Genomic DNA, 27,570 nt, shown 5'->3' with positions numbered 1-27,570 from the left:
GGTTGTTGGGCTTTAGTCTCATTTAAACCCAAGAAAAAATAGGATGTGGAATAGAATGTGGTGTCGTTTCGGTATAGAAATAAATAACGGCAGGTCGTATTTTAAAATCATGAACTCTCAACAAAACGGTGACGTAGTAAAGATTAAAAGGGTTTTGCTGACCATCTTTTTCGCGAGGCCTTCCAACAAACCTTATCAACACCGCCGTCGTCTATTGTCGCACAAGGAAATGGCACTAAACTGACGTTGGTGTCTAGCAAAACGACATATCAAGATCATCGCCAAGGGAGAGGCTTCACAACTTGCAGGTTTTCTAATGAGGGCAAAGAGGTGGACCGTCGCTCCTGGGCTTCATTTCCGGCAAGAGGAGGGGCGGCCGCCCCTCCTTGTCCCTATGTAGCTTCGTCTATGGCCATAATACCACACCATATAATGGTGTTCATGAAGCATCAACCCTGATACCACTGTCCCTGGCATAGGATAGAATTACTCTCCGGATCTCACTGTTCAGAGCTCAAACATTGAAAATTCAGACCATTCAAATTGAATTCGACCAACCCCATTAACTCAATGTATTAGCCCACCACACAAACACAAGGGTTTCAATTTCGCTTTGGCACAAATTAAGAGCCTGGATTCCCTAATCCTTAGGCTCCGAACACTAAAGTCAAGAGAGAATCCAAATTCCTTGGCATAAACTACATCACCCGGCAGTATGACAGTCGGCAAATTTGGCTTGAATGCTTAACAAACTTACAGTAAGGACAAAGCAAAACAACTGATTTCAACAGTGCCTAAAAAAAATCTCCGCTGAAAAGTATTTTGATAGGTCAAGGGATTGAATGCATCAAGATCTTAACAGCTATTGTTCTGTCGTGGATTGTGCCAAAACCAACTAATGAAAAGTTTAATTAGGCAACTTGAAAAAATGAACAGGAAATAGGACCATTACCATTCGAAGCCTACAATTTTTCTTGATGAAGACGACTGCAACCCAATCCCAGCCCGTCAGCGACAGCAAAGTTGAGAGTTATCCAAAAGAACCACTAGTGCAAGTTCAACACAAAACATAATTCGAGAACCAGAACAACTATTATCAGAGTTTAGAGACCAAAACTAAAACTTATATAGTTCAAGGACCATAGTGCCAATTTAAGGCTAAAAACCAGCGTAACAAAATCTTCGGAGCTAAAAATTTAGTGAAAACCAACAAAAGTTGATGAAAGTTAATACGAATATGAATATGTAAAAACTCTGGTTTTGAATCTCCGGCTGCTTTCGCAAATACCTTCCCGCAACATGATAAGTACAACATATAAGACTGAAGTACTATGATATTACACATAAGTCACAACGGAGTCAAAGATGCATTCAAAGATAAAATGGAAATAAAGCAAGGTAGCAGCCAAAATTAAAAGCCTCAAAGCACATCCTCAAAGCAATTGAGCAGGCAGATGCGTTGCCTTTTCATGGACGAGCAGCTGGCGCTCCAGCTCCAACAGGGCGTGGACCCTGACCAGGAGCACCAGGTGCACCAGGCCTAGGTGTATCCTCCTGAAATGTATAAATCGAAATTGAAAGGTTTATTAAAAGACAGTGAATGATGAACGCAAATGTACAAACTAGAAAATTACGGCCAAATGTGACAACCAATTGTATCAAATGTTGCTTCCTGGTAGGAACTATCTAGCCAAAATAGTGAAATACTAACATTGGGTAGAGGGGATGCGGCTGAACTAGACAGATAGGGTGCTTTTATAAGTACCACACTTCAAAATTTATCCTAATATCGGCATATAAAAACGTTTAATTAAGAATGAAAGCAACAGATGGATTTGGAAATCAGATGGAGGTATAAAAACTTTAGCAGGAGAAACTCCTAGCCAGTAAATGTTACTGAGATATTACTACGATACTACATACAATTTTGAAGTTAAACAAAAAATTGTTTAGCATGAGTCTTCAAGCTCCTAAATGCCACTAGTAATGGAAGTACACGGATCATTTAACCAAATAATAAGTCTAAAGTTAAGCTACCAAATATGCATGTCCTAAATAGAGTCTCCACAGTTGGGTGCATCCGAACCTCTTTTAAGCAAATTCAACATGGCATTAACTCCTTTGCTCTTAAACTTGTTAAGTTTGTATAGATGGACCCTCGTCAACTTAGGTGGAATGTATAATGAATAATTTCAAACACGAAATCCCAACAAACATAAGTATTGAACAAACACAAAACATACAGCTTATGTGAAAGTATATGTCACACTGAACCATAAGCCAAATTGCATAGAAGCATAAACTAAAACAAAATAAAAGATATAGATATATAGGGATGAAGTTTAGAGCATACCCGGCGCCTGAAACGCTGAGGGGGCTCACGGTTCCTCCTGTTTTCGCGAGACCGAACCCTCACAACGTGGGAGTGGATGGCACAAGAAACGCAGTATTGCATCTTAGCATACAGCTTAGGAAGAGTGTAACCTTCAAATCAAACAGCATTCCCAGTAAAACATTATCAGCAGTCATCAGAAACCAAATACTAAAATAACACCGAAAACAATACGAAGAAACATTTACGGAATTAAACTGAAAGGGAAAGGATTATTACCATCGTAAACACAAGCCTCCTGAACATCCCTAACTGCAGCCTGCTCAACAATGTTCCTCACCAGAAACCTCTTGATAGCTTTGTCCTTTTTAACACAAACCCAATAAATTAATCCTAAAACTAATTCAAAACCAGAACCCACTTAAAAATAATCCAAAAAACTAATTAAAAACACAGAACCCACTTCGAATTTCAAATCTTTCACCTCTAAAGATTCAAACTTTAATAAAAATACAAAAAAGGGATAATTAGGTATAAGCACACCTTGGGGCAGCATTTCCCGCAGTTGGAGCAGCGGATGAACTTCACGTGGCCGCGGCCGTGCTTGTTCCGGCCGCCATTTCTTCTCTTGAAAGTCTGCAGACGGAGAGAGACTAAGAATTCTAGTTTGAATGGTAAGTAAAATATTACTCGTTAATCGTGTAATTTGGGGATGGAGAAATGGGGGAGAGAAGGTTTACCATGGTTGCTGATTTGCCTTCAGGGAAGTGAAACCCTAAGCCGCCGTCTCGATCTGAGCTTCCCCTTCTTGTGCTGCCAAACGCTTCGGCGGCCTCTTATGGTAGGAGGATATATATTTGTGGACGCTTTCGTTTACTAGGGTTTTGCGGGGTCTTATGATCCATTCGGGCCGGGCCCGTTAAAATCTGTTCTTTTTTTTTTTTTTTTCCTGTTTCAAAACAAAATCAATTAATTGTTTCCTTGTTGTTTTCATAAATTATAGCAATAGTCTTTCAATTTTAATTAAATTGGAGTAACAGTCTCTTAACTAAAAATTTATTACTATTAGTCATTTAACTCATTAAAATATGTAGCTATGGTCATTTTCATCAACTTCGTCAGAATTTTGTTAAAATGGGTTATGTGGGAAGAACCATTGCTATAATTAGGATCCCTCAACTCTTTAAAATGTGTAGCTCTGGTCATTTTTGTCAGAATTTTATCAAAATGAGTTATGTTAGATGGGTCATGACTACAATTGAGTTAAAGTTGAGGGACCATTGCTCTAATTAGATTAAAGTTGAGGGATCAATGATAATTATTACAACTCTCTTTTTTTTTTTTTTTTTTTTTTTTTCTTCCAACTTTGGGGTGTATTCAATTGGGATTTTAAAAGATTTTAATTCTTTTAATGAATCTAGGGGTATTCAATCTGGATTTTAAGTGATTATCTGAAATTCAATGTGTATTCAATCATGATTTTAAGATAATTTATTAAAATTCTTAGAAATCTAAGTGTATTCAATTAGGATTTTAAGGAAGTTTATAAATTCCAGGTGTATTAAATTTAAATTTGATTTTAAAGAATTTCAAAAAGTTGAGGAATTAGAGGGAATTTGAGAGATTTTGTAGTGTATTTTAAGCATCTACAAATCTCACATCTCCATATGAGATTTCAAGAGAATTGAATCAAATTTTTACATTAAATCTCTGCAAATCAATTAAACTCCATAAAATTCCATGGATTTTTAAATCTATTAAAATTTCTCCAATGTCTAATTGAATACACCTCCCTAAAATATGGCGTGAGAGCTATCTTTTTGTACTATAGTGATTACATTTTGTATTGAAAGTACTAGCTCGTTTGGAAGTGCTTTTAAAATGGTTGAAAATGCTTTTGATGAAAATATTTTTTAAACCAATCATTGATAAAATTTTGAAAAATGACTTAAATGCTTTTAGAACCCAAAAACATTTTGCTACTACCTTAAGTGCTTTTAGAATCCAATTTTTTTTTTCTCTAAAAGCGTTTTAAATCATTTAAAATACTTCCTGACTTAAAATCACTTCCAAACGAGCCCTAAATATACTAGAGCCATATCAAATTTGATATAGAATGATACGTGCATATCAAATTTACAGTCAAACAACATAAGAACCGTACATTCCCCGACACCATGGCATGAGAAAACATGTAATCACAATTATGCCTTCATTGCTCCAGGAAAATGCTTTTGTTTTCTCATACTGGTACAAGTGCGATTATGTTTTTGTTTTCTCAACTACATTTAGAGGGCTAACCTCATGAAATCTGCAGACCAAATACTGAGGTTCAGCAATTTTCACTATCTTCACTAATACAACTAAAATTTGGGTACAACACAAAATTTTCGGTATAAATCCGATTTGCCAAACCCGTTTCAGACAAAAATAATAACCAAAACTGCTATATAAAGTAAGAAAAAATGAGACATTTCTTTGACCTGAAGCTTCCTTCTACAATGGAAATTATAAACCCACAGTGCCACAGATAGAAACCCCTCTCCAGCAACACCTTCATCGCCGGAACAGTTTTTCCCCCACTAAATTTGATCTACCGCAAATGAACTCAGGGATCGCACAGGCTTTTAAGCTTGTAGGTCCTTGTTCTTCCATGCAGGAATTTTAGGATCGTTCCCACTTCCATTTTCCACACCTAATAACTGAGCACCTTCACTTTCTCTCGTCTGCAACCATGGGGAGGATAAGTAGTATTAGCCAATGAATCAGCACAAGTTTGTGCCTATTAATATTTCAGATAAAGGATATGGGAATTATATAGAGAACGTGTGAATGGGATATGAAAAATTGGGACACACCTGGGGTAACTGTTGGGATACTTCATTAGCCTTCCGCTGGCTCTCGAGAGTGCAATAATAAGAATAGAGCACCATCCCGACTATAGCAATCAATATCCCCAAAATGTTGCGCCCGCTAAATGGATCACGAAGTAGAATGTAGCCAAATGCCAAAACAAGGCATGTTTTCAGATGTCCAAGGACCTGATAGGTTACTGCAGACGTCTTTCCAATAACCAAAAATGTACTGAAGTTTACGGAGACAGATATCAGGCAGGACAGAACAATGAAGAACTGCAACATAGACAATATCACGGTAAATGAAGGATATAGAAATGTCGTAAAGGGGTCGGGGGAGGCAACGCTGGGGAAATATTGAATACTCACCAGCACTTGAGGGGTATATGCAAATGAGAAAACATTTTGATTAGTTAAAAGTCCATCTAGAAATGGACCAATGACAAACAACGTTATTGCCTGATAAGGGCAAGATTGGTACAGAAGTTGGGTTGATGAAACTTTAAACTTCTTCTGGATGGTATTGGTCATCTGAAGTAGCTGTTAAGGTCTAAAACAATAAACACTACCATAATGCCATACGGTAATCAGTAAATAATGCAGATCTTATTGATATGCTTTCTTTTTTTATCAACAGCGCTTTGCTTAAACATTAAACATGTACAATGCATCTAATGAAATAGAAAAGCTCAGTTCAATTTAGGATACAATCTGAGCAACACAGGTTGTTAAAACTGCCAGCAGGGACAAAAAAGAACCCAGAGCATTGAGTTGAAGATCTGTCACTGTTGCAACCCCAACTCCCAAAAGAAGGATGGAGAGTGAAAACTGGACACTTCGACTGTCATAAGGTAAAGAGTGTCAGAACCAGTATGCAGTTGTATCAGTTGAAAATTCAATGAAATCGTGCATCAAAACTCAATATAATGACTCAGGTAAATAGTGAAAGCAAATATAACATCCTATATAGAAAATTTCAAACTAGATTGAACTACGAGCAAATTCATCCCACTACCGATCTATGATAAACACTGACCTGAATTTCTTCTTAAAGAAAAGGGTCTCCAGAAGAACAGTACAAGGGATGATTGCCAGTTTTGTCATCTGATAAAGAAAATTAAGAGAAAATTTCTTCAGAAATTGATAATTTACATTAAAACTGCTGAAACAGTAACAGATTTTAAAATGAAAATGTAATATCGTTAGGTAAAGAAGTAAATAATCATAGCACGAACGGGATCACATACAGTACAACATTAAAAATGCATGTCTCAAGTTGAGGAAGGCAGGCAAAACTAACAAGAACTTTACCTGGTAAAAACCAACGGAATTGAAACCCAAGCTAAGATTCAGAAGGCCAATAGAGATTCCATTAAGAATTCCAAATCCCATTACAGAACTAGCATCAAAAGGCTTGTGTTCAAAAAATTTCATCCATAACGCCACATGAAGCGAACAAAATGTGACTAGAAGATGCCAGCTTGTCAAAGTTGTGGCTGCATATCCCATATTGTGATTTAGTATATTAATTAACATTGACAAGGCGATAGTATAATATCATGATCATTAGCATGATGTTAAGTTAAAGAAACTATATAATTACAAGAAACAAAACAAATACATATGATACTCAAAAAAAGAGAACACATATGAGTTAAATATCATTAGCATGATCTTTGTAACACAATTTTTTAATGAATTACCTTTAAAGAATACACACGAGAATTCTCAAAAAAAGCAAACGAAAAGAGAATACATATGTTACTCAAATCTTTCGTATTTCCCTCTGTGGTTATCATAAATTAGCTCTACATTCATGAATCATGACCAACCATCTTTTCGGTTTCCATCAAAGTAAACCACATTCAAGCTTTTAAGATGCACCAGCCAAATTAACTAGAAAATTCTTTTCCAACATTATATGTAGTGAAGCAACCAAATTCTACCGACATTTATCATTTAACACTATCTTAAAACCAAAAAATGTGCCATAGAAAGAGTTCCAACCACCCAAACAAAGCAGAAAACCAATATATACATATGCCAAATTTCATAGCAAACAGGTGCATTACTCACCAAAAGTGAAACCAAGTGTGCTAATAAGCGCCTTGTTGCAAATCACGATTGACACCGACGACACCACCGACAAACTCAGAGCCCCAATGGTTCCCAGCTGGAACTTCTGGCTCTCTCCCATCTTCCACATTCTTTCCCTCAATTCAAAGCCCAAACCTTTACACGGATCTAGCATATCCCAGAAAGAAATATCCAACCAATTCCAATCAATTTCCAGTAAAAATCACAAAACAGACGTACCATAAATACCCACATTCAAAATTCGTACCTCATCATCCGAAATTTCAGATTTTTCAGGCACAAAGCAGCTCAAAACTGCAGCAACAACAATGGCAAACACACAAAATTACCAAATCATCACCGACACTGGCTCGAATTTTCGATTATGAAACGATCTGCTTCTTACTAAGAAACACCAAATCAACAGAGAAAACGAGAAAAAGAGGGAGAGAGGGATACCGTACGGAAACGAAGATGGGAAAGCTGGAATCGACGAAGGACGGTCCAATCAAATCAATCAAATACCGAATCACTGAGATTGCAAAGAATCGAGTGCGGCATTGATGGCGGGCATCATCAGCATGTGTTCTTCGTTTAATTCTTGTGAAAATTCGAAAAAAAATAATAATAAAAATTGGAAAATTGGAAAAATGCAATGAATTTTTATTTTATTTTCTGGGGGTTTTGTTGACTTTTTATTTTTTTTATTCGGATTTCCGGGGGAAGGGTGGCCTCTAATAACGCCACATCAGCATGTGTCGAATTTTTTTTGGAAATCTTAATAAAATATTTTTAATATTGTTCACGTTTAATGTTAAAAATATTTTTATTTTAAAAAAATCACTCCTCGTATTATTTAAGTACTACAACTTTTTATTCTTTTTGTTAAGAGTAAATTGTAGTAATGATCTTTTTTAACTTTAACTCAATTAGAACAATAGTTCCTCAACTAAAAATACATTACCTTTGATCATTCAACTCATCAAAACGTGCAGTTATGATCTCTTAACTAAAAATTCATTACCATTGGTCCCTCAACTTTAATCTAACCGGAGAAATGGTCCCTCAACTTTAACCTAAATCGAGCAATGGTCTCTCAACTTAACCCAATTGTATCAATGGTTCTTCCAATATAACTAGTTTTGATAAAATTTTGACGAAGTTGACAAAAATGACCATAACTACACGTTTTGATGAGTTAAGAGACCCTAATTGTAGAAATGATCATTCCAACATAACTCATTTTGACAAAATTTTGACGAAGTTGATGAAACTGATCATAGCTACACATTTTGATGAGTTGAGGGACCAATGGTAATAGATTTTTAGTTAATGGATCATTGCTGTAATTTAATTACAATTGAGGGATTATTGCTATAATTTACTCTTTTCTTAAAACTCAGAATTTTTGATCATTTTTCATTATATTTTTTTATTGGTTGTGGGCCCATTTCATGCTAATTGTTTCTATTGGATAAGCCCCTGGTTTTTAAAAGTCAAGGACTCCGTTCGAATCGCAGCGTAGGCGATTCGTTTGTTTTAAACTTTTTTAGGTTTAGGGGGTCGCACAAGCTTTTAAGCTTGTAGGTCCTTGTCCATACAGGAATTTTAGGATAGTTCCCACTTCCATTTTCCACACGTAATAACTGAGCACCTTTACTTTCTCTCGTCTGCAACCATGGGGAGGATAAGTAGTATTAGCCAAAGGGCACAAGCCAAAATATAATCTGTTTTGATACGAAAATCATCTTCAATTGAAGGTTAAGCCAAAGGGCTTGTGGGCCTTATCAGACCATAATTCCATGCTAGTTGACGTCATGTTAATGTTGGATTTGATTTTTTTTTTTAAGACGAAATTTAAAAAAATTAATCTAAATTTTTTTCCTATAAATACCTAAACCATTTCTACATCATTTTCACCATTCCATACTATCTTACCTTATTTTATTCAATTCTTCACCAATTTTTCACATCCTTTTTATTATAAAGATAAGAGAACCATACCCTTATTCATTTAGCGAGAAGTGACACTCAAAATATGTCCGAAAATCTTATTTTAACATGATAATTTAATTCAATTAGCAATATTAATTCAATTAAAATAATAAATTATTAAGTGGGCTAAAAAATAGCCCCCTTCGGTTGAAGATGAGTTTTTTTTTCTCAAACGGGCTATGTTTTGGCCTATGATCATTTGGCTATTTCGGTTGGAGATGGTATAAAATATAGAGTGACACTATTCATTAAAAAATAATTCTTATAAAGCTATAGAGCTAAACATGATCTTTTGATCCTTTTGGGTTGGAGATAATCTCATGGTGGGAAGTGGCCGAGTCCCACCCATTATTTCGTTTTCGTGCTTCGATTTGGGTAGTGCATGTGATATGTTTTGTCACTGTCCATCCCTCACACATCAATTTGGGCAGTTCATGTGTTAATTTATTAAGGGCAATAAATTAAAGTTTTATATTCTAGTTCATTATATATTGTGTAATAAAAAAAAAATTAAATTTTTTTTATTTAAAATTAAACATAAATAGTAACTAACGAAAACTGATCGTACATGTACGATGAACAGGTATCCCTAGAATTTAATATAGAGAGATCCTCATAAGGTGGAGAAATTTTTAGGTGTACCCGGTACACCAAATTTTTTTGGTACAATTTGGTGTACCCTCACTCATTAGAATTTGATTTTATTTATTTTATTGAAAAATAAGTGAGGGTACAAAAAGTGTTATGAGTGAGGGTACACCTAAAAATTTCTCCATAAGGTGGGGTGGCCTCAAATTACGCCGCATCACCACCATGTGTCTCTTTTGTGTAGTTGGAGAAGCGTGGGGCCCATTTGCTGCGAATCGTCTCAGTAGAGCGATTTCTTACCAAATTCTGTGATATTTGTTCACTTGCCACGCTTTTTTGGTGGTTGTAGGAAGGAATACGAGCTTCTATTTTCGAATTACCACCGACATGGCATCAATAACAAAAAACTAGACCAAAAAGCCTCCGAAAGACTGAAACAAAAAAAATTTCTAAAGCCTCCACATATGTTGACTTGCGCATGGAAATCTTTGTGGGAAAGGGATTATTTTCGGATGTCTTCCATCAAATCCACCTAATCAACTCAGTCGAGCTCTTGAAATTTGATTTAACGTCTAAAAACAAGGGGTCATTTTAAAATTTATAATAATTTCAGCCGTTGAATCAAATTTCAAATGTCTAGATGAGATGATTAGGTGGATTTGGTAGAAGGGATCCACTGGATCCATCTTCTTCGGAAAAAAGTTCACACTTGGAAATGCTCGACTCAAATAAATGCTCATCATATGCTTTTTAGTAAGATTTACTTGTAGTTCCGTTTTTTTTAGAGCTATTTTTAAGTACTCAAACCCCAAAACTTTTTTCGAGGTTCCTATCGATCAAAGAATTGAGAATTTGTAGTTTGGTTGGCAGGGGACTTGGTTGTTCAAGAGCTTTCATTCAAATAAATGAGTTAGAATCATTTTAGACCGTATAATTTTTGTAGCATGGCACAACACTGTGGAAAACACGAGACGGGACTGCGTTGAAGCATGTAAAATAAAAATAAGAGTTATGGGATTAAATCTCATATTGCAAGAAATCCAAGAATCTTTGGGGCACTAGCACGAGCAAAAATGGTAGAGAAATAGCTTTTCCAATCCCTCATGAAGATACCACCAGTAATGAAGTTGTTCTCCTCCCCTAAATATGTGTGGTCTCTAGGATTTATGGAATTATTTTTTGCTCCACATACAATTTATTAAGATTGAACAAATTAAGGTTCCATATACCATAAGATTGGAAGAATCAGTCTTATATCTTGCCTATTAGCTGCATTGAGTACAAATGTGGAAAAGAAAATAGAATTTTATTCACGTGCATAGCTCACCATGATTAAAACAGATCTTTCGTACGTGCATGAACACATCCAAAAAGGCTAGTATTTATAATAGTAAGATACGAGTGAATAAACACATTTACATTGCTTGCGAAGATTAGACTTCAAACTATGAATGACCAACTCACAAAAATGAACGCCAAAAGCATGAGCTACAAAACAAGAGACTGAGTGCGTTACTTGGTGCATTTACGCCATGTGAATAAGAAAACAACACACCTCATATTAATATACTGTTATTTTTCAAGTAATAAATTGTTATTGATACGTCAAAATAATCCTCATGTACTTTTTCTAATTAAGAACAAAAAAACAAGAAGATAAGAATATATGATGTGTTGTGAAACCTAGTGTGACTGTCACATAGATGTATGATGAAGCAAAAAGCATGCAGCCAAGTATGATCAAGAAAAAAATGAGAGTCGAAAAGCTACCTGGCTTAAATAGTTGTTAGTTTGGTTTTTACTATTGTGGTGTGTTACTTTGTGAGTGTAACAATTTTTTGGGATTATTCAACTTCGGTGAGTTTGAATTGACCAAATCTTTCATCTAGATCTGTATTAGATACATTCATATAAACAGAAATGGACATATAAAATCATAATTTTCAACGTGTTGCAGTATAAATTCAGAGAGAAGAAGTCGGGGGAGAGAAATTAATGGACATATAAAATCATAATTTTCAACGTGTTGCAGTATAAATTTAGAGAGAAGAAGTCGGGGGAGAGAAATTGGTAAAAGAGAAGAAGTCGGGGGAGAGAAATTGGTAAAAGAGAAGAAATGAATGAATTATATGACAGGACAGGATAATGAGATTCTATTTCAAATTAGATTTTTTTATCTATTTTCTGTGACTTTACAATTTAACAATTAATATTCATACTAATATTATAAATTATTATGAAAAAACAAGAAGTAACAAAAAATTTGTAAAGAGTCTTCTTTTTTATTTTAATCAGGTAACAAGAACTGTTTTAAAATAATCTCCATAGCATTTTTCTTATATGAATCGTGAATGAATGGCGGATATTAATTTTAGTCGGTAGAGATAAAGTCTTCTCATCGGTCACCACTTGCACTTGCCTTGCCAGCTTTGGCCGCTTCTTTTGACTATTGTGGGAATTAAATTGTATGTGTTCGATAGGCAGGATTGGATTCTGATAGAACTGATCATGCCAAATAAAAACAAGCGGTTGGTGTAAGCCATCACATCATCATTTGTATTAATTTCCTTCCATCTACTCGAGAGAAAATTGAGAGAAAATTTAATCGATCGGCATGGAAGGGAAGATTGCAGGAGCCGTGTTTACTTTTTCTGTTGAGGGAATACTGTCGAAGGTGGCGTCACTTGCTGCTCAAGAACTCAGTCTTGCTTGGGGTTTCAAAGCTGAACTAAAACGGCTTCACCATTCATTACTCACCATTCAGGATTTCTTGCAAGCTGTTTCCGATCAACCACAAGATCGGGTCATGGTGGTGGAGGAGTGGGTGAGGAAGCTTAAAGCTATAGCTCATGAAGCTGACGATGTGTTGGATGAGTTCGAGTACGAAGTTGTTCGCCGTAAGGTTGAACTCCAAAATCATATGAAGAAAAAGGTACTTAACTTCTTTTCACTCTCCAATCCATTTGCATTTCGTTTGAAAATGGCACATAAAATTAAGAACATCAACCAGTCCTTGGTAGATCTCAAGGGTGAGGCATCTTTCATTGGTCTAGTTTCCAAGAGAATAGATGCAACCCCTCGAGGAAATAGATGGGACAGACAAACCAACGCATTCATTGGCAGAGATGAAATAACTGTTGGAAGGGAAGACGATGTCTCAAAAATAGTTACAAACTTGACCGACGCCAGATACAATCAAGAAAATCTTGCGGTTATGGCCATTGTGGGAATGGGAGGCATCGGAAAGACAACGTTGGCCAAGTCAGTTTACAATGAGGATCTGATACACAAGTTTTTCGAAACAAAAATATGGGTTTGTGTATCGAACACTTTTGATGTCAATTTGATTCTACTCCAGATGTTAGAACAGCTTAATCCGACAAAAGTCCCTTCGAAAGATAACCAGAATGCTCTGCTTATGTTCCTTAATGAAGAGTTGAAAGATAAAAGATACTTACTTGTACTTGATGACGTTTGGAACGAAGATTCCGAAAAATGGAATAATTTGATGGAATGTTTATTTAAGCTTAAATCTGCTGGGGGATCCAAAATCATTGTCACTACTCGCAGTACAAAAGTTGCATCATTATCAGAAAAACTACTTCGACGACATGGTCTAGAAAAACTTACTGTGGATGAATGTTGGTCCATCATGAAAAAGAAAGCCTTCCCAAATAGCAGTGCTCATATAGTTCCCCAGTTCAAGACAATTGGAATGGAAATTGCTGAAAATTGTGGTGGTATTCCATTGGTGGCAAAGGTACGTACTATTATTATATATCATATAACCTGGAATTTGCACTTTTTTTTTACATGCTTTTTATTTATAAATTAGGACAAGATATACTTGCATCCACCACAGGGGGTGCATCACTTATAAATTAGGACAAGGCATTGTGACAAACGTATTAGTCGGAACCATTCATTTTTGTAATTATCATTTAAAAATCATCATTACAAAATTTCATTTCAAATCATAGATATTAGCTATCCGATATCATAGATATTTTACTTGGTATCAACATCGTCGATCCCTTCGAATTTTAGTTATATCATTTGCAAGATGATTGAATTGAGTTCAAATTTTGAAAGTATAATTTACGTAGATTGATTTTTCATTAATTAATATAACATGTACACCTCACTTATGCATTAGATGGTATGCAAAAAAATGTGTGGTCTCTCTTAACATTTTCTTAATAAAAAACCAACATTAGTAGCTTATTGATTTCAACAAGACAGAAACTAAACAAAATTAATTCATCACCCCAACAAATCAAGAATATAACGTTTTTTTAACTAGTTAATGGATATTTCGGGAATTTGACAAACACGGAAGCTAGTATCACATTTTGCACATGGTTAAAAGATCATCTCTACACAATTCATTCATTTGTTTAGTTATTTATGTATCAAACAAATGGATACTTGAAACCAACATTGTCAATTTGTTTGTGTTCAATACACATGAATGACTAAAAAGTCTCCAATGTGATCGATATTTGGTATGTAGTATGCAAACTGATCCAGGCCGTTTGAATTTTAGTTATATTATTTGCAAAATGATTGAATTGTGTTCGAATTTTGAAAATTCAATTTACATGGTCTTCCAAAGAGAATCAATCTAGTTGGAATCAGTTAAATTAGTTAAGTGACTTAAGCCAACTGCATTATTATTGGATGAATACTTTGTTATAACTCAAGTGTTTTCTACATTGTTGTAGGAAACTTTTGAACCTGATTATAACTATACCCTCTTTTTCAGTCATGTATTTTTCTTTTTATTTTTCATCAACTTCAGCTAAAACTACTATACTCTATGAATCATTATGTGATATAAACTCTCTAATCCAATCAACAGGTTTTGGGAGGCATTTTGCACACTAAAAACAGTATTGCTGAATGGTTGTTGTTTAAAGAAAGTGGAATATGGAACAACCTACCGAAAGGAGAAGATAGAATTATGTCAGTCTTGAAGTTGAGTTTTGACAATTTAGAATCACCATCATTGAAGCAATGTTTTGCATATTGCTCAATGTTCAAGAAAGATTTTGAAATTCAAAGAGAGAATTTGATTCAACTTTGGATGGCTCAAGGACTACTCCGCCCTTCACTTGGCGAAAGTAAAGATATGGAGGATATAGGCAATGAATATTTTGAGATTCTATTGCAGAGCTCCTTATTTCAAGATGCTACATTGGATTATAATGGCATTATTAGCGAATGCAAGATGCACGATCTTGTGCACGATTTGGCAAAACTTGTATCCAGATTTGAAAGCTTGACAGGAGACTTCCATGGCATAGATAATACAGATGAGATTCGACATGTTGCTCGAGTTTCTAGTTCTATACTGAAAACAATTCCAGAAAGAAGTGCTGGAAAATTGCGATCACTGGTCTTTGAAGAGGGTGAAGTTCCTATAAATATTTTGCCACGGTTCAAAGCTTTACGCATCTTGAATCTAAGTAATGCTAATATTGAAGAGTTTCCAACTTTAGTTGAAAGGCTGAAACACTTAAGGTATCTTGACATTTCTAAAACAAGGTTCAAATTACTCCCCAGCTCTATAGGCAAGCTCTATAACTTACAGACGTTAAGAGCAACAAATTGTGCCCTTCAAGAGTTTCCAAAAGAATTGCAAAACTTGATCAATCTGAGGCATATTTATTTTGATGAGAGTACAAAATTTCCACAGGGGTTAAGGTGGTTGACTTGCCTTAGAACATTACCATACTTTTCGGTGGGTAATGAGATTGGTCGTCGAATTGAAGAGTTGGCTGGCTTGAAAGAATTGAAAGGTGAATTAGTTGTTTGTAATCTGGAACACGTAGACAATGGAGAAGAAGCAAAAAAAGCTAAACTAGAGGACAAGAAAAAAGTATGCCATTTGACACTCAGATGGACGAGATATAGGTCAACAACTAACAACAATGACGAGGGGGATGTACTGGAAGGCCTCCAACCGCATCCTGATTTAGAGAGCTTGAGTATTGAAAACTTCATGGGCGATAAGTTTCCATTGTGGATGATGAGTAGACCATTACAGCTCAACAACTTGAAGAAGATTCAGTTATTTGGATGCAACAAATGTGAAGCAGTCCCACCGCTTGGTCATCTACCCAATCTTACGGAGCTTAAGATTAGCGGAATGGCTAACTTAAAAAGTTTTGGAGTCATTGATTATGATCTTGCCCCCGATTTATTCGGTTCTTGTGGTTCTCTTGAGAGATTGATTATTCGTAATTGTGAAAAACTGAGGCAGTTGCCGGATGGGCTAGACACACTTCCTTTCCTTGAGTACCTGGGTATATACAGATGTCCTAATCTAGAATTGATTCCAATTACACAGGGCATGGCATCTCTACGCAGATTAGAGATTTATCATTGTGAACAATTGTCACGACTACCGAGTGGGTTAGACTACTGCACCTCTCTCCAGAAGTTGGTTGTTCATAACTGCAGTGGTTTGTCAGGCCCATTGAGTGGGCTTCAAGGCTGCACCTCGCTTGTGGAATTGTTTATATGGCGTTGCAATAATCTGACATCAATTGAAATTAAAGGCGGCGCGTCTCTCACCTCTCTTCAGAAGTTGACAATCAGGTATTGCGATGAACTATCGAGCTTACCTGCTCTTCCACAACACTTTCCCTCTCTTCAGCAATTGTATATAAGTGAATGCCCGAAGCTATCGTCGTTTGGTGTCCAAAGTAGCAGTATTGAGGAGAAATGCGTTTCAGATTTGCGCACAATGATACCCCTTCAACAACTGAGGATCGAATACTGTGAAGGATTAGAAAGTTGGGTGAGCGGGCTGCAATTCCCAGTCTCTCTCGAGTGGCTGACAATAAACGATTTCCCAAATTTAGAGATTCTTCCAAGTTTAGACAATCTCAATTCTCTCTGTTATTTGGAGATCAGAAATTGGCGAAAGCTAAAATATCTGCCAGCGGGGCTACGGTGGCTCCCTCGCTTGAGGAAATTACAAATGGGTTCGTTCTGGGAGGAGCTCGATTCCTTCCCTGATTTTGGAGTTGGATCATTGATGCATCTTACAATGCTAGACTTGTGGGGTTGGCCTAAGCTCAAGTCTTTGCCTCAACAGATTCAACACTTCACTTCTTTGACAGATTTGATGATAGTTTCATTTGACGGAGTGGAGACTTTGCCAGAATGGTTGGGTAACCTTACATCCCTTACACAGCTGGAGATTCAAGATTGCAAGAATCTGTCGAATTTACCTAGTGTCGAAGCTATGCAACGTCTCACCGAATTACAAATCCTGGACATTTCCGGATGTCATCCTCTTTTAGAGCAAAAATGCACCAGGGACAGCGGCACAGATTGGCCTAAGATTGCTCACATTCCGAATATCACAAGTACGTTTTGCAATTCTTGAAATCGAATTGCAGGGTACATGTTATAATGTTTATCTCTTTTGTTCTTTTATTCATCCACACAAAAAATTTCGAAAACTAACCAAAGTTGTTTATCCTTCTCCGTTTTGTTTTAAATTAGTTAAGAGTCTGGGACAACGGTTGGATTGAAGCTACGCAACGCCTTTAGAAACTGCAACAAATGAGTTGCGGAAAAACCAGAGTATGTACAGTTGAATATTCATGGATGCAACTTCCGCATTGGAATTAATCCCTGTAAGCTTTTCAAATCCGCACCTCCTCCTCTTCAGTGGCATCTATATTTCTTTTGGCATGCCGTGGCGTTTTTTCAGGATGCTCAATAGGTGCAAACTGAGTACAGGTACTGATGCATAAGATATTAAATTTCTCGCTCTACCTTCATTTCTCAAAAATGTACTTTAAGTTATAGTTCTTATCAAGCTAGAAAGCCTCTTTTTTTGGTACCATGTGGGCATTCTCCTTTACATGTTATCTTTCTTAATTTCGGCAACATCAATCGATATGTTAACTTTCTTTAGTTCATTTGTATGAGTGTTGAACCACTAGCTTAATTACCCGTTCGTGGTTAGAAACTTGGAAGAGTAATGCTTCTAATCATGTAAAACCATATTCATATAATAAAAAATATAGATTTACTGCAATTGCTTTTCGTCTATTATTATATTTGCGCTGATATTTTTATGATTAGTGATTTCTGAACAGATTTTGAATCGTACGAACAATGACTTGAATTCAGTTAATTATTTAATCGATATTTCATATCCCGTAAGTAGCTTGATGAACTGTCAAATATCTGCATTATTGTAGAAAATTAGGTTAAGAATCGTCAGTTGCAAACTAAGTTAGGGATTTTATAATTTGGCGAATTTAAGAAATCTGCGAAAAGGTTTAAAACCCCGAAATTGATAAAATTCACCTTTGGCGGGTTCTGGCAGGAATCAACTTCATTCATGATGTTCAAGGTTGATCATTGCAGCTTGAATTATTACATTTGAAAGGGTGGACAAAGCTCAAGTCTCTGCCTCGTTAAATTTAACTGCTTTATGTATCGACTATTTGAGGGAGTGGAGGCTTTACCAGAGTGGTTGGGGAACATTACACCCCTTAGAGAGCTGGGGATGTAGAATAATTTGATGAATCTACCCTCTGCCAAGGCTAAGCAACGCTTCGCCAATTTACTGTCGCAGTGAACTTAAGCAATGTAAGTTTTTCAAATTCCCTCCTCCTTTCCTCTTCTAGTAATCAAGTCCGACTGACTATATGTGTTATGTTTTCAATAGATAATATATAATCTTTTAGCATCCTTTGAATACTATTGATTTTGTGTCTGTAACTATATCGCTCAAGTAATTTGAACTGTTGAGTACCCGTTTTACTGCTGAAATTATCGGGAGTGATATTTTTGTTATTTTTGTGTCTTTCCAAGCAGAACGTTCAAGATCTTGGGACTTTTTGGGATTCAATGAGAAATTTAGTTGAAGAGCAATTATCAAAAGTGATATTATTGTTCATGTGTTTGAATGTCGGATTTGAGTGGAATCTGAGCTTTAAAGATGAAGGTTTTGGCCTGCCTCCCCAGAGGTAGAAAGGTGCCTGTGAAGGCTGCAAAAATTTCAGGTGCAACAAGATAGTTTCCATAATTTTCAGTTATTGCATAATATACTAGTCACTGGTACAAATATATAAACCAATTATTACTTTCAATTGTTATACTTTTTAGTGAAAACAAACAATTACTAAATCATAAGCAAGAATGTTGTGCATAGCACCTATATATGTTCCGCGTTACACAATTTTTATAATTGTATTGCTTCTGTACATACTAATACTTTGTAAACTATATAAAATGTTCATTTTGCAGCAAGCTCATTGGACCTCTATATTAGTCTCGAGAGTCTTCGAGGGATGTTTTCGTTCATGGAACTCACTCTGCCTCAGCGGTGGCAGGGAATGCTGTTGAGGATGTAAACTTTTATGGCATAGGAAACGGAAGAGGTGTTCCTGCTGCAAAAATTGCAACATATAAAGTATGCGAGCTTTTCTGCTGCGGTCATATCTGGTCAGAGCATGTAACGTCTCAAATGTCTCAGGAGGTTGTTGAGAAATTTACGATGCCAACAAATTCGAGGGGACTTAATTGTCATCCTTCAGCGGATTACCTTTCGTTCTGCAGGCCATACTTGCTTTCTTTGTGATGTTAATGTTAACGTGTTCCGTAATTCTTCTCAAATGGCAGTACTTATTGTGAATCTAAAAGTATTGAATTATTGTCATTTTTCTTGTTTCTTCACCGAACTCTTTTCAACTGGAATGTTTCTTCTAGATGTGAGAAACATTGTGATTATTTGTATGTATCAAACAAATGGACGGTTCATCATAAAAATGTTACTTGGTATCAACATCGTCAATTTGTTCGTGTTCGATACAGATATATATGGATGATTGAAAAATCTCCAATTTGGTTGATATTTGGTAGCAAAAACAGATCTAAGCCCCTGAATTTTGGTTATTATTTGCAAAATTATTAAATTGTGTTTGAGTTTGAAAAATTCAATTTTCATAGATTGGTCTTTCAGGAGGTGTAAAAACTTCAGCAAAAGGAACCAATCTAGTTAAAAATCAATTACATTAGTTAAGTGGCTCAAGGTAGTTGCATTATTATGAGATGAATTATTTTGTTATGACTCAAATTTGCATTTGTTAGGTTATCTCTAATCTAATAATTAAAAGTTAAAACTTTAAAGTTAAATTTGGAGTTAAATTTGACTCTAGTGTGATATGTAATTCCCACTACACACCAAATAAGAGTCAAATATAACGTTTGAAATCAAATACATAACCATATATGATTATTTAAATCAAATATGAATTTGCACTTAATTATACGGTCATTCACTGAAACATATTTTATAACTATGCAATGTACGTAAGCTTTATCTCTAATTCATATCCCTTGAGTGATTTGTTGTTATATTGGACTAGGCAGAAGTGGGATTCCAGTACAAACTCATGCGCGAGAATCATTTTTCACACTTTCATGTTTCCTACTCAGAAAATCTTAATTTGGATAAACTGGTAAGCTCTCATCCCTTTAATTATACCGAATGAACATTCGTTGTTTGACGATGGTTACAAAAAAAATTTCCGCACTATTTTAAGTAATCTTTGATTCAACGCACTTTTTCGAGAGTTTAGATATCACATCTACCGATCACCTGATCACATTTCTCACAAAGGCGAAATACATACCATTTGTACTTGGATAAATTCCAAATGATAGTTCCTTTCTTTTCGTCCAAGTTTCTGTTTTGTCTGTCACCCTTCACAACAATTAGTTGCCCTATGACAAAAAAACAAGCCTTTGCTACAGCACATGCCCGTGTCCAGGTGGCCATGTTCTGCTGTATGTTAGATGCAGGCCTTTAGATATTGCTGAAAAGGATACAACACCAACTTCTAATAAGAAGTTACTACTTACTACCAACAGCCAAAAAGAACAACTTGAAAGTGATTGTGTGGATAAGGTTGTGTTGCCTCATATTCTTTTGGATTCTGCAGGTAAGTTATCAAGAATTACCTACTACTGCGACGTCATGTTGACTGATTGACTTGAAATATCGACATTAGTGGTATCATGAGAAAGTTGTTTGCCATTAAATGTTGTGTCGACTGTAATAAAACTCTTTTTATTATTATTATATATATCATTAAGGTTACAATTGAGGAAATTGATTACAACCTGAATGAGGTAAATTTCGTTTCTCCAGAAAATCTCAAATGTGAAAGGCCCAGCGGGTGTATTTTAGCTCACCTCAGCAGACCTTCACTTCACAACTACTCTTTGCTTTTGCACTTGGAAACTTAAGGGTAAAAAATGACGCAGATAGATATACAGATTTTTACCAATAATCTAGTGGGATAATTCTAAAATTGCCCCCCTGAGAATGTCTGGCCAAACTGCCAATTACCAGGCGCCACGTTGTAGCTCGTGACGGTTCTACCGTCACTGGTGGTGACTTGGAAGGAGAGGGCTTGGCCATTGAGGTAAGAGTTGCTCTGCCAGTTTTGACCCCAGTTTCTTGACATGGGTTGCCACCCTGTTCTGGACCCCTTGATTGAAACTGAATGGACATCTCCTGCACCAGCCACGTTGGTGATCAAAACCAGGTTGAAGTAGGAGTGGCCGTTGATGGTGAATCTTATTCCTCCTTTCTTCATACAAGGTACTCTGCCAAGACCAAAACACAAACACCTCCCATTAGTAAGAAATTGTAAGGTGTTAACTTGTAATTATAATAGGCTAATGTTCGCCTTTCAGATATTTGACGTGTTAGGTTATCACTACTTGAGAGTCACGCATTTTCAGAAAAGAATTCACTCAATTAATCATTTAGATTCTCACTCTGATAACATAACATCTTTACATTTCCGATAACCATAGTAATTTCACCGTGATTAACTTCAAGGCCTACCTTCTGAAGGAAACCGGCACGATTCCAGCACGGTATTGAGCAATCTGCAAGAAAGCAGGCTCGGCCAAATCGAAGTGCTGGAGAGGAGGATTGCACCATCCGCCATTGTCGTTGGACTCAGCAAAGTTAGGAGGGCAAAAGTTTGTAGCAGTAACAATAATGGATCCAGGACGGCACCATCTCGGGTCATTGTTGCACATCATTTCATAACAAGATCCGCAGCTCAAGCCATTGTTGAACAATGCTGTGCTCAAAGCTGCAGTGTTGGTTCCATACCCCTGGCTGTACAGATTCCCATAACCACATGCTCCTCCTGCAAAATTTCAAATCAAATTAATATCAAACCCCAACACTTTATTAAACACTCTTTTTAGACGGCCGTTGGATCAACGGTGAGCCGTTCAACTAGGGGTCTATCCATAGTTTTGTTTTGTTACTAAAATGTTATTCACACTTCCAGTTTTAACTCATTTGGACTATTTCTAAAAGAAACACTTCAGCTCATAGAAAAATATAAAATATATTATTGCAACTTAATCATCTCCAATACATAGAAACGGTACTTCTATAAGCAATTTATTTATTTATTTATTTTGGGTACAAATGATATTATCTACACTAAGGATGGAGGAGAGTAGACTTGGTCTCACAATGAGCTACCAATAATGTGGTTCAAATTCGCCTTTGACGAGAATTGAACCTAAGACCTCTCACTTACAAGTGAAAAAAACTAGATTGTAGTACTGAATGCTGAAGGTATTACCGCCGCCGTAAAACCTCTCACTTATAAGCAATTTTAGTTGTCTAAAAACACTTTTTTCTTACAGTGGTAAATAAACACTTGAGTTTTGGACTTACCCATTGTGCCGGAGGCATCACCGCCGCCGTAAAATGTGGCATGAGCACCTTCCCAGCTACCATAAACAGCCAACACACCATGCAGATGTAGATTGAGAAGAACAAGAGAGAGGGCTATAGAAGCCAAAGACAATGGATGAGCTGCCATTTTTTGTGACTTTAGTTTTTGTGTAGGGCAGGTGGAGTTTGTTTTGTGCTTAGAGTGCACGAGGGTTCCTCTATTAATAAGGAAACTTGGGAGGCTAGGGAGTGAGTCTGTTTGCATATGATATCACAGAAAACAGCCACAAGTGATTGAGGAAAACAAGTGCACATGCCGGTTGTGGTTGGGATTACCAACCGATATCCCCGTGGGCCAAACTTTCCACATGCATTTCTCATCCATTAAATCTCTTACAAATTTTAATAAATTATATGATCTGATTTTCTTTTATGGCACTTATTTGCTTTTCGTGTTCTTCACACTTTTAGTTTGCCATTTCATTTTAACAAATTAATATTTCACTTTGAACGCAGTCGGGTATTTGATTTAGAGTAAACTACTTCAATTACATTGGACTAATGACCTAGTCGTTGATTAGTGAACTTATAAATGTTGAAACCGGACTCATTGAATTGGCCAACAACCCAACATATATATGTGTGTGTGTGTATATTTCATCTTACAAATCGTGTCTAGAGAGGTGATATTTTATACAATATACTTGGACTCAGTTTTGATCTTGTTTGGTTCCTATCATCAAATGGGTATGTGAATGATGGCAAATTAGAAGTGTCAATAGCATTTTCTTTTAGTTTTTGGTGCTTAATTACACTTAAATAAAGATGATAATTCTTAGTTTGGGGCCCAAGAATGTTGAAAATCCCCTTCTATTGGTTGAATAATGGTAGGTAGTCTTAACAGATAATGGTATCTTTGCACCCGAGAGAAAATTTTGCTTAATCAAAATATGTTTACTTTCTAATCTTTTTCCATATTTTTATGGACATTAATCCTTAAGTGAGAAACAAAATTAAGGGCATGATATAAAGTACCATTTGCGAGCTTGCAAGTAGAAGTTCCAAATCTGTGCAGAATGTGAATGGCAATTTGCAGTAGTCTTGAGTACTGCTCATGGTGGGAAGTGGCCGAGTCCCACCCATTATTTCGTTTTCGTGCTTCGATTTGGGTAGTAGTGCATGTGTTATGTTTTGTCACTGCCCCACCCTTACACATATATCTCTTCATTCAAGTAACATAGCATTAACTTATTAAAGGCAATAAATTAAAGTCTTACTTCCAAGTTGAATTTGGCTTGGAATGGTTTCTCTTTTGTGGTCATGTGATATCGTTTAATATAATGGAGATTGAGTTTCGCTATGTCAAATGATTATAGATATTGATTATATCTAAATAAATGGTCTTCAAATTACAGTCATAATATATAAAATTCTTGTTATACCATGATGTATGCGTATTAAACAAAAGTATTTATGCAGGACATCTGCTCTTTGTTAAATGACAAATTTTATATCTTTGGACAATAATATTAACACTTTATCTAAAATATAACCAACGTTTGGTCCAAAAAATAATTGTGTATTATATATGATATGTGTAAGTAAAGATAATAAACTTTCTAGGCTCCTATCCATTTTCTGATATCCATGTAATATATTTAATTTACATTTGTATGCTTGTATGATGTGTGAATTGTATAAATTATTAATGATTTTTTTTTTCTGAAAAAAAAAAAAGAAAAAAAAAAAAAGAACTCTGGCGTTACGTGGGCATGGGGGACAACAGGAACTATATGTCCCCATTTCGTTGGGCGTTTGGTCACATGGATGGCCGACTTACATTAAATAGGTGAGAGCCCTCATGCCTGAATTTTGGACCGCCAAATTAAGGCAAGTAGCTGGGAACTTGAGGTTATTAGAGGCTTAGGACCAAACCGATGTCGTACTGCCCTCAAATTTGAGTCATGGGGCATTTGTCTTCTGTAAATATTTGGATATACAATGTGATCATGCAAAAAGCTCCAGAATCCGATCCATCGAAATACCTCAGAAGCATGCGTTCTTTGAACTAGTGAACTGCAACACCTACGCCGAAAAAGGTTCTAACGTGTATATATCCGTCGGACGTAGAGATATTTCGGTGAAAGTGGCCAAGAAGAATTTAATGTAAATTGATAATGAAAATAGTTTTTGCAAACATCACTCTTTCATAATTACATTACAAGTAAATATTACATAAACATATGTAAAAAATTGTATGAAAAAATAATACCACAGATCTGCCCATGTATATAGTTTGTCAATTAAAATAGTTTGTCACTCATTGAACGACATCATTTGATGGTTCCCAAACTTTTTACATGAGGTTTGGTTCAGGTCTTGTCATCTTGTTTCCAACTTTTGATCTCCAAGAATATAAATCATTGTCATACACGTGTGTATGGAGAGATTTTTTATTGTGATCGGTACACAAGATTTTACATCACGTATCACTATACAAATGATGAGATATGTGTGTTAAAATGTTAATAACTTAAAAAGTAAAATTTCTCACTACTTACATAAAAACGCGTGATATAGCACCGTAATCCCATCACAATAAAAAATTTCTCATGTGTATGCATGTGTTTATGTAGGAAGTAGTGAAAGCAATTCACTAACATACAAAACCCTAATTACAGGTGTCACCACAGCCTATTACTCTATTTGATGTCAGTTGAGGAATTGTTTTATTTTAATTTGGTCCTAATCAAAGAATTAATTAAGAGACGGAACAAAAACAATACTGCTACAATTAAGGTTAAGTGTTCATGAACCATGATTAACAGGACAAATGATTCTGATTAATTGTCTTACGTTTGTCTTATGCATGACAAAATATTAACAAAATCTTTTTCTGCATTATATCCTCATTAGAAATTGCAATTATTTACTCTCAATCTACCGACCAGGGCCTTTTAAAGCGAAAATAGCAGCAGGTTATATCAATGTAGGTGCCAGCATAGCAATTGAAGATGTGGCAGGTTTGGATTACTATTATATTTTCATTATTTAAAAGAAAGTGGAATCAAATATGAGACTCGCACTTATAACAATAAAGTTGAGCGAACCATACATACAATGTCCACAACTCATAATTTACAAATCTTATATGATGTGAGCATCTAATTGTGAAAACCAAATGGTACGTAACGGTTAAAGAGGTCCGAGATCGTTTAAGCAACTGCATTGTTTGTTTCTTTAACTAAAAATCATGATTTGTAAGTTGTCAGCAATGGTAAATGTATTAATAGTACATTTGTTGGTGCTTTCGGTTTTCACTGCGGTTAACTCATTTGGATTTGCATGATCAAATTATTGTATGTCAACAAAACATAGATAAAGCTATTATTTAATTAGTTATTAGAAATAAAGTGAGTCTGAAAAGTTGGAGATATATCATATACATGTCGGTCTGCAATCTTAGAAGCACATGCAAAGTTCTGTGTTTTCGGCCTTTAGCGATCATGCATGCATGCATAACTTTTTCCTCAATCTTTGATATATTCATAAACCTAAAAGTTAAAAATATTGTATATCCCATGCCAGCAGTTACGACAATATATAACGTATTTTTTGTAATCTGCAAGAAATGAAGTTTGAGGAAGCATCTTAAACCACCGTTTTGTCCCCACGTCAAAACCCATACTGTTCCCTTGCCTTCAATGTAATTCTTGTCCACGCGTGAAGGGAATATTTGAGTTGAGATTTTAGGGTTTTAATTAAATTTTGTAGCAATCCGGAAGGAAGGACTTGCAATCTTTACTGCAGATCATTGTGTATGTTTTGTTAAGGATTGTCTTAAATAGGATCTTTATAGATTGTCTTAGGATCTTTATTCTTATTTAGCAAAGATACGATATTCATTAATAGAAAAATTGAATACGTGCAACATTGAGGATATGGTGCAAACAGTGAGCCTCGATAAAAACCTTGCTAGAGATTTCAACCCGAACAAAGAGAAGAAGAGCGTTCCCAACATTATAGATTATAAATTATTACTATCTTCAACGAGAAAATCTAAAATTACATCAGGAGTTCCTCAAACCAAACTACCAAATTAGTTAAAGTTAAACCCAATCTAACCAACCTGTATGCCACCTTGTACATCAAATGTAGTCTTCCAATGAGTAAAAGGATCTTTATTCTTGAAGTCTTTAGTTGTGCACTTTCTTTTCCTAAGTGTATGCATCAAGAGATCTTTTAAAACATGAGATCGAAAAAACTTGAGCTGGGTTGTTATTGTCACTTGATAATACTAATAAACAGAACATTCCTTTAACAAGATCGCATGCTTCATATTTTGATAGTAGAACATTTTTAAGTGTCACTTTTTATTTACGCTTTATCAATCATTAATGTCGTCCGACAAAACATGTAATTTAATTACATGAATGTAATGTATTTTGATCTTATTCTAAAGATCTTCTACTCCAACACAACAAATGTCATGGGTTTTCATTAGCCTCGTAACACCATATAACGAATCTAGCAAAACAGCAGGAATTTGAAAAGGTTTGAGCCACAAAACTCTTTTTTTTCCTTTTTTAATTCTTAATTTTTTGTCATTTTCAATCATAATTCTTGATCAAATTTCGGGTGGAACATGATTTGTGAAATATCGACAAGGGAGCATAGGGATTAAATTATCTATATATTACAGTTAGTTAGGGGTCTCTGAAAGTGCCCTTGACAAGGACTTGTATTGAGTTTCTTGGAAAGAGAATAGACCTTCACATCAGATTTTGATTGGGAAAATTAAGAAAATGGTCTTAATCAGAGCTCAGCAAGGACCCTACAAATTAACAAGCTCCTAGATGCATCTCAATCAAATAACCCAAAACCCTACCATGTGCATTTCAAACCAAAATTTGGAAATTTGAACCCAATACAAATCCTCAGAGATTTATGTAGCGTCATCTTATTTATGATTTGGA

At 35.7% G+C, this 27,570-nt stretch overlaps 4 protein-coding genes across 5 annotated transcripts; 1 reads left to right on the top strand and 3 right to left on the bottom strand.

The window, feature by feature from the left end:
- Positions 1–1,216: 1,216 nt before the first annotated feature.
- Positions 1,217–3,214, bottom strand: LOC137743532 (small ribosomal subunit protein eS26x). Its single transcript, XM_068483446.2, has 5 exons — positions 3,073–3,214; positions 2,876–2,968; positions 2,612–2,696; positions 2,354–2,484; positions 1,217–1,554 (listed from the first exon to the last, which is right to left on the bottom strand). Exons 1-5 carry the CDS (start codon positions 3,073–3,075, stop codon positions 1,468–1,470), a joined length of 399 nt encoding a protein of 132 aa, XP_068339547.1. The 5' UTR covers positions 3,076–3,214; the 3' UTR covers positions 1,217–1,467.
- Positions 3,215–4,527: 1,313 nt separating this feature from the next.
- LOC137742690 (UDP-xylose transporter 3) lies at positions 4,528–8,018 on the bottom strand. 2 transcript variants are annotated; one of them, XM_068482623.2, is made up of 9 exons: positions 7,723–8,018; positions 7,532–7,578; positions 7,264–7,431; positions 6,499–6,683; positions 6,224–6,291; positions 5,896–6,028; positions 5,557–5,718; positions 5,191–5,463; positions 4,528–5,058 (listed from the first exon to the last, which is right to left on the bottom strand). In XM_068482623.2, exons 3-9 carry the CDS (start codon positions 7,391–7,393, stop codon positions 4,960–4,962), a joined length of 1,050 nt encoding a protein of 349 aa, XP_068338724.1. In that variant the 5' UTR covers positions 7,394–7,431; positions 7,532–7,578; positions 7,723–8,018; the 3' UTR covers positions 4,528–4,959. The 2 variants fall into 2 exon arrangements, with proteins under 2 accessions (XP_068338724.1, XP_088536319.1); XM_088680193.1 differs by having other exon boundaries at positions 7,728–7,921.
- A 4,312-nt stretch (positions 8,019–12,330) lies between these two features.
- Positions 12,331–19,663, top strand: LOC137743322 (putative disease resistance protein RGA3). The gene is made up of 6 exons (XM_068483190.2): positions 12,331–13,606; positions 14,708–17,225; positions 17,365–17,604; positions 18,200–18,465; positions 18,694–18,881; positions 19,126–19,663. Exons 1-3 carry the CDS (start codon positions 12,461–12,463, stop codon positions 17,391–17,393), a joined length of 3,693 nt encoding a protein of 1,230 aa, XP_068339291.2. The 5' UTR covers positions 12,331–12,460; the 3' UTR covers positions 17,394–17,604; positions 18,200–18,465; positions 18,694–18,881; positions 19,126–19,663.
- Positions 19,664–20,924: 1,261 nt separating this feature from the next.
- On the bottom strand, positions 20,925–22,803 carry LOC137742020 (expansin-A4). Its single transcript, XM_068481751.2, has 3 exons — positions 22,595–22,803; positions 21,737–22,049; positions 20,925–21,492 (listed from the first exon to the last, which is right to left on the bottom strand). Exons 1-3 carry the CDS (start codon positions 22,740–22,742, stop codon positions 21,189–21,191), a joined length of 765 nt encoding a protein of 254 aa, XP_068337852.2. The 5' UTR covers positions 22,743–22,803; the 3' UTR covers positions 20,925–21,188.
- Positions 22,804–27,570: the final 4,767 nt, after the last annotated feature.

Source organism: Pyrus communis, chromosome 11, assembly GCF_041283825.1.
Source record: "Pyrus communis isolate YQ-2024b chromosome 11, ASM4128382v1, whole genome shotgun sequence".
NCBI lineage: Eukaryota > Viridiplantae > Streptophyta > Magnoliopsida > Rosales > Rosaceae > Pyrus > Pyrus communis.
The sequence above is the reverse complement of the archived record's forward strand: the minus strand, read 5'-3'. Positions and strand labels throughout refer to the sequence as shown.

Excerpts from the sequence above, each read along its gene's own strand:
- LOC137743532 (XM_068483446.2), bottom strand. Across the intron at positions 2,697-2,875 it reads GCGGGAAATGCTGCCCCAAG|GACAAAGCTATCAAGAGGTT; the intron begins GTGTGCTTATAC and ends TGTGTTAAAAAG. Across the intron at positions 2,485-2,611 it reads GGAGGCTTGTGTTTACGATG|GTTACACTCTTCCTAAGCTG; the intron begins GTAATAATCCTT and ends TTTGATTTGAAG.
- LOC137742690 (XM_068482623.2), bottom strand. The coding sequence starts at position 7,393 with ATGTGGAAGATGGGAGAGAGCCAGAAGTTCCAGCTGGGAACCATTGGG. Across the intron at positions 6,684-7,263 it reads CACACTTGGTTTCACTTTTG|CCACAACTTTGACAAGCTGG; the intron begins GTGAGTAATGCA and ends TGGGATATGCAG. Across the intron at positions 5,719-5,895 it reads CAACCTGTGTTGCTCAGATT|ATGACCAATACCATCCAGAA; the intron begins GTATCCTAAATT and ends CAGCTACTTCAG.
- LOC137743322 (XM_068483190.2), top strand. The coding sequence starts at position 12,461 with ATGGAAGGGAAGATTGCAGGAGCCGTGTTTACTTTTTCTGTTGAGGGA. Across the intron at positions 13,607-14,707 it reads GTATTCCATTGGTGGCAAAG|GTTTTGGGAGGCATTTTGCA; the intron begins GTACGTACTATT and ends TCCAATCAACAG. Across the intron at positions 17,226-17,364 it reads TCACATTCCGAATATCACAA|TTAAGAGTCTGGGACAACGG; the intron begins GTACGTTTTGCA and ends GTTTTAAATTAG.
- LOC137742020 (XM_068481751.2), bottom strand. The coding sequence starts at position 22,742 with ATGGCAGCTCATCCATTGTCTTTGGCTTCTATAGCCCTCTCTCTTGTT. Across the intron at positions 22,050-22,594 it reads TGATGCCTCCGGCACAATGG|GAGGAGCATGTGGTTATGGG; the intron begins GTAAGTCCAAAA and ends GAAATTTTGCAG. Across the intron at positions 21,493-21,736 it reads GTGCCGGTTTCCTTCAGAAG|AGTACCTTGTATGAAGAAAG; the intron begins GTAGGCCTTGAA and ends TGGTCTTGGCAG.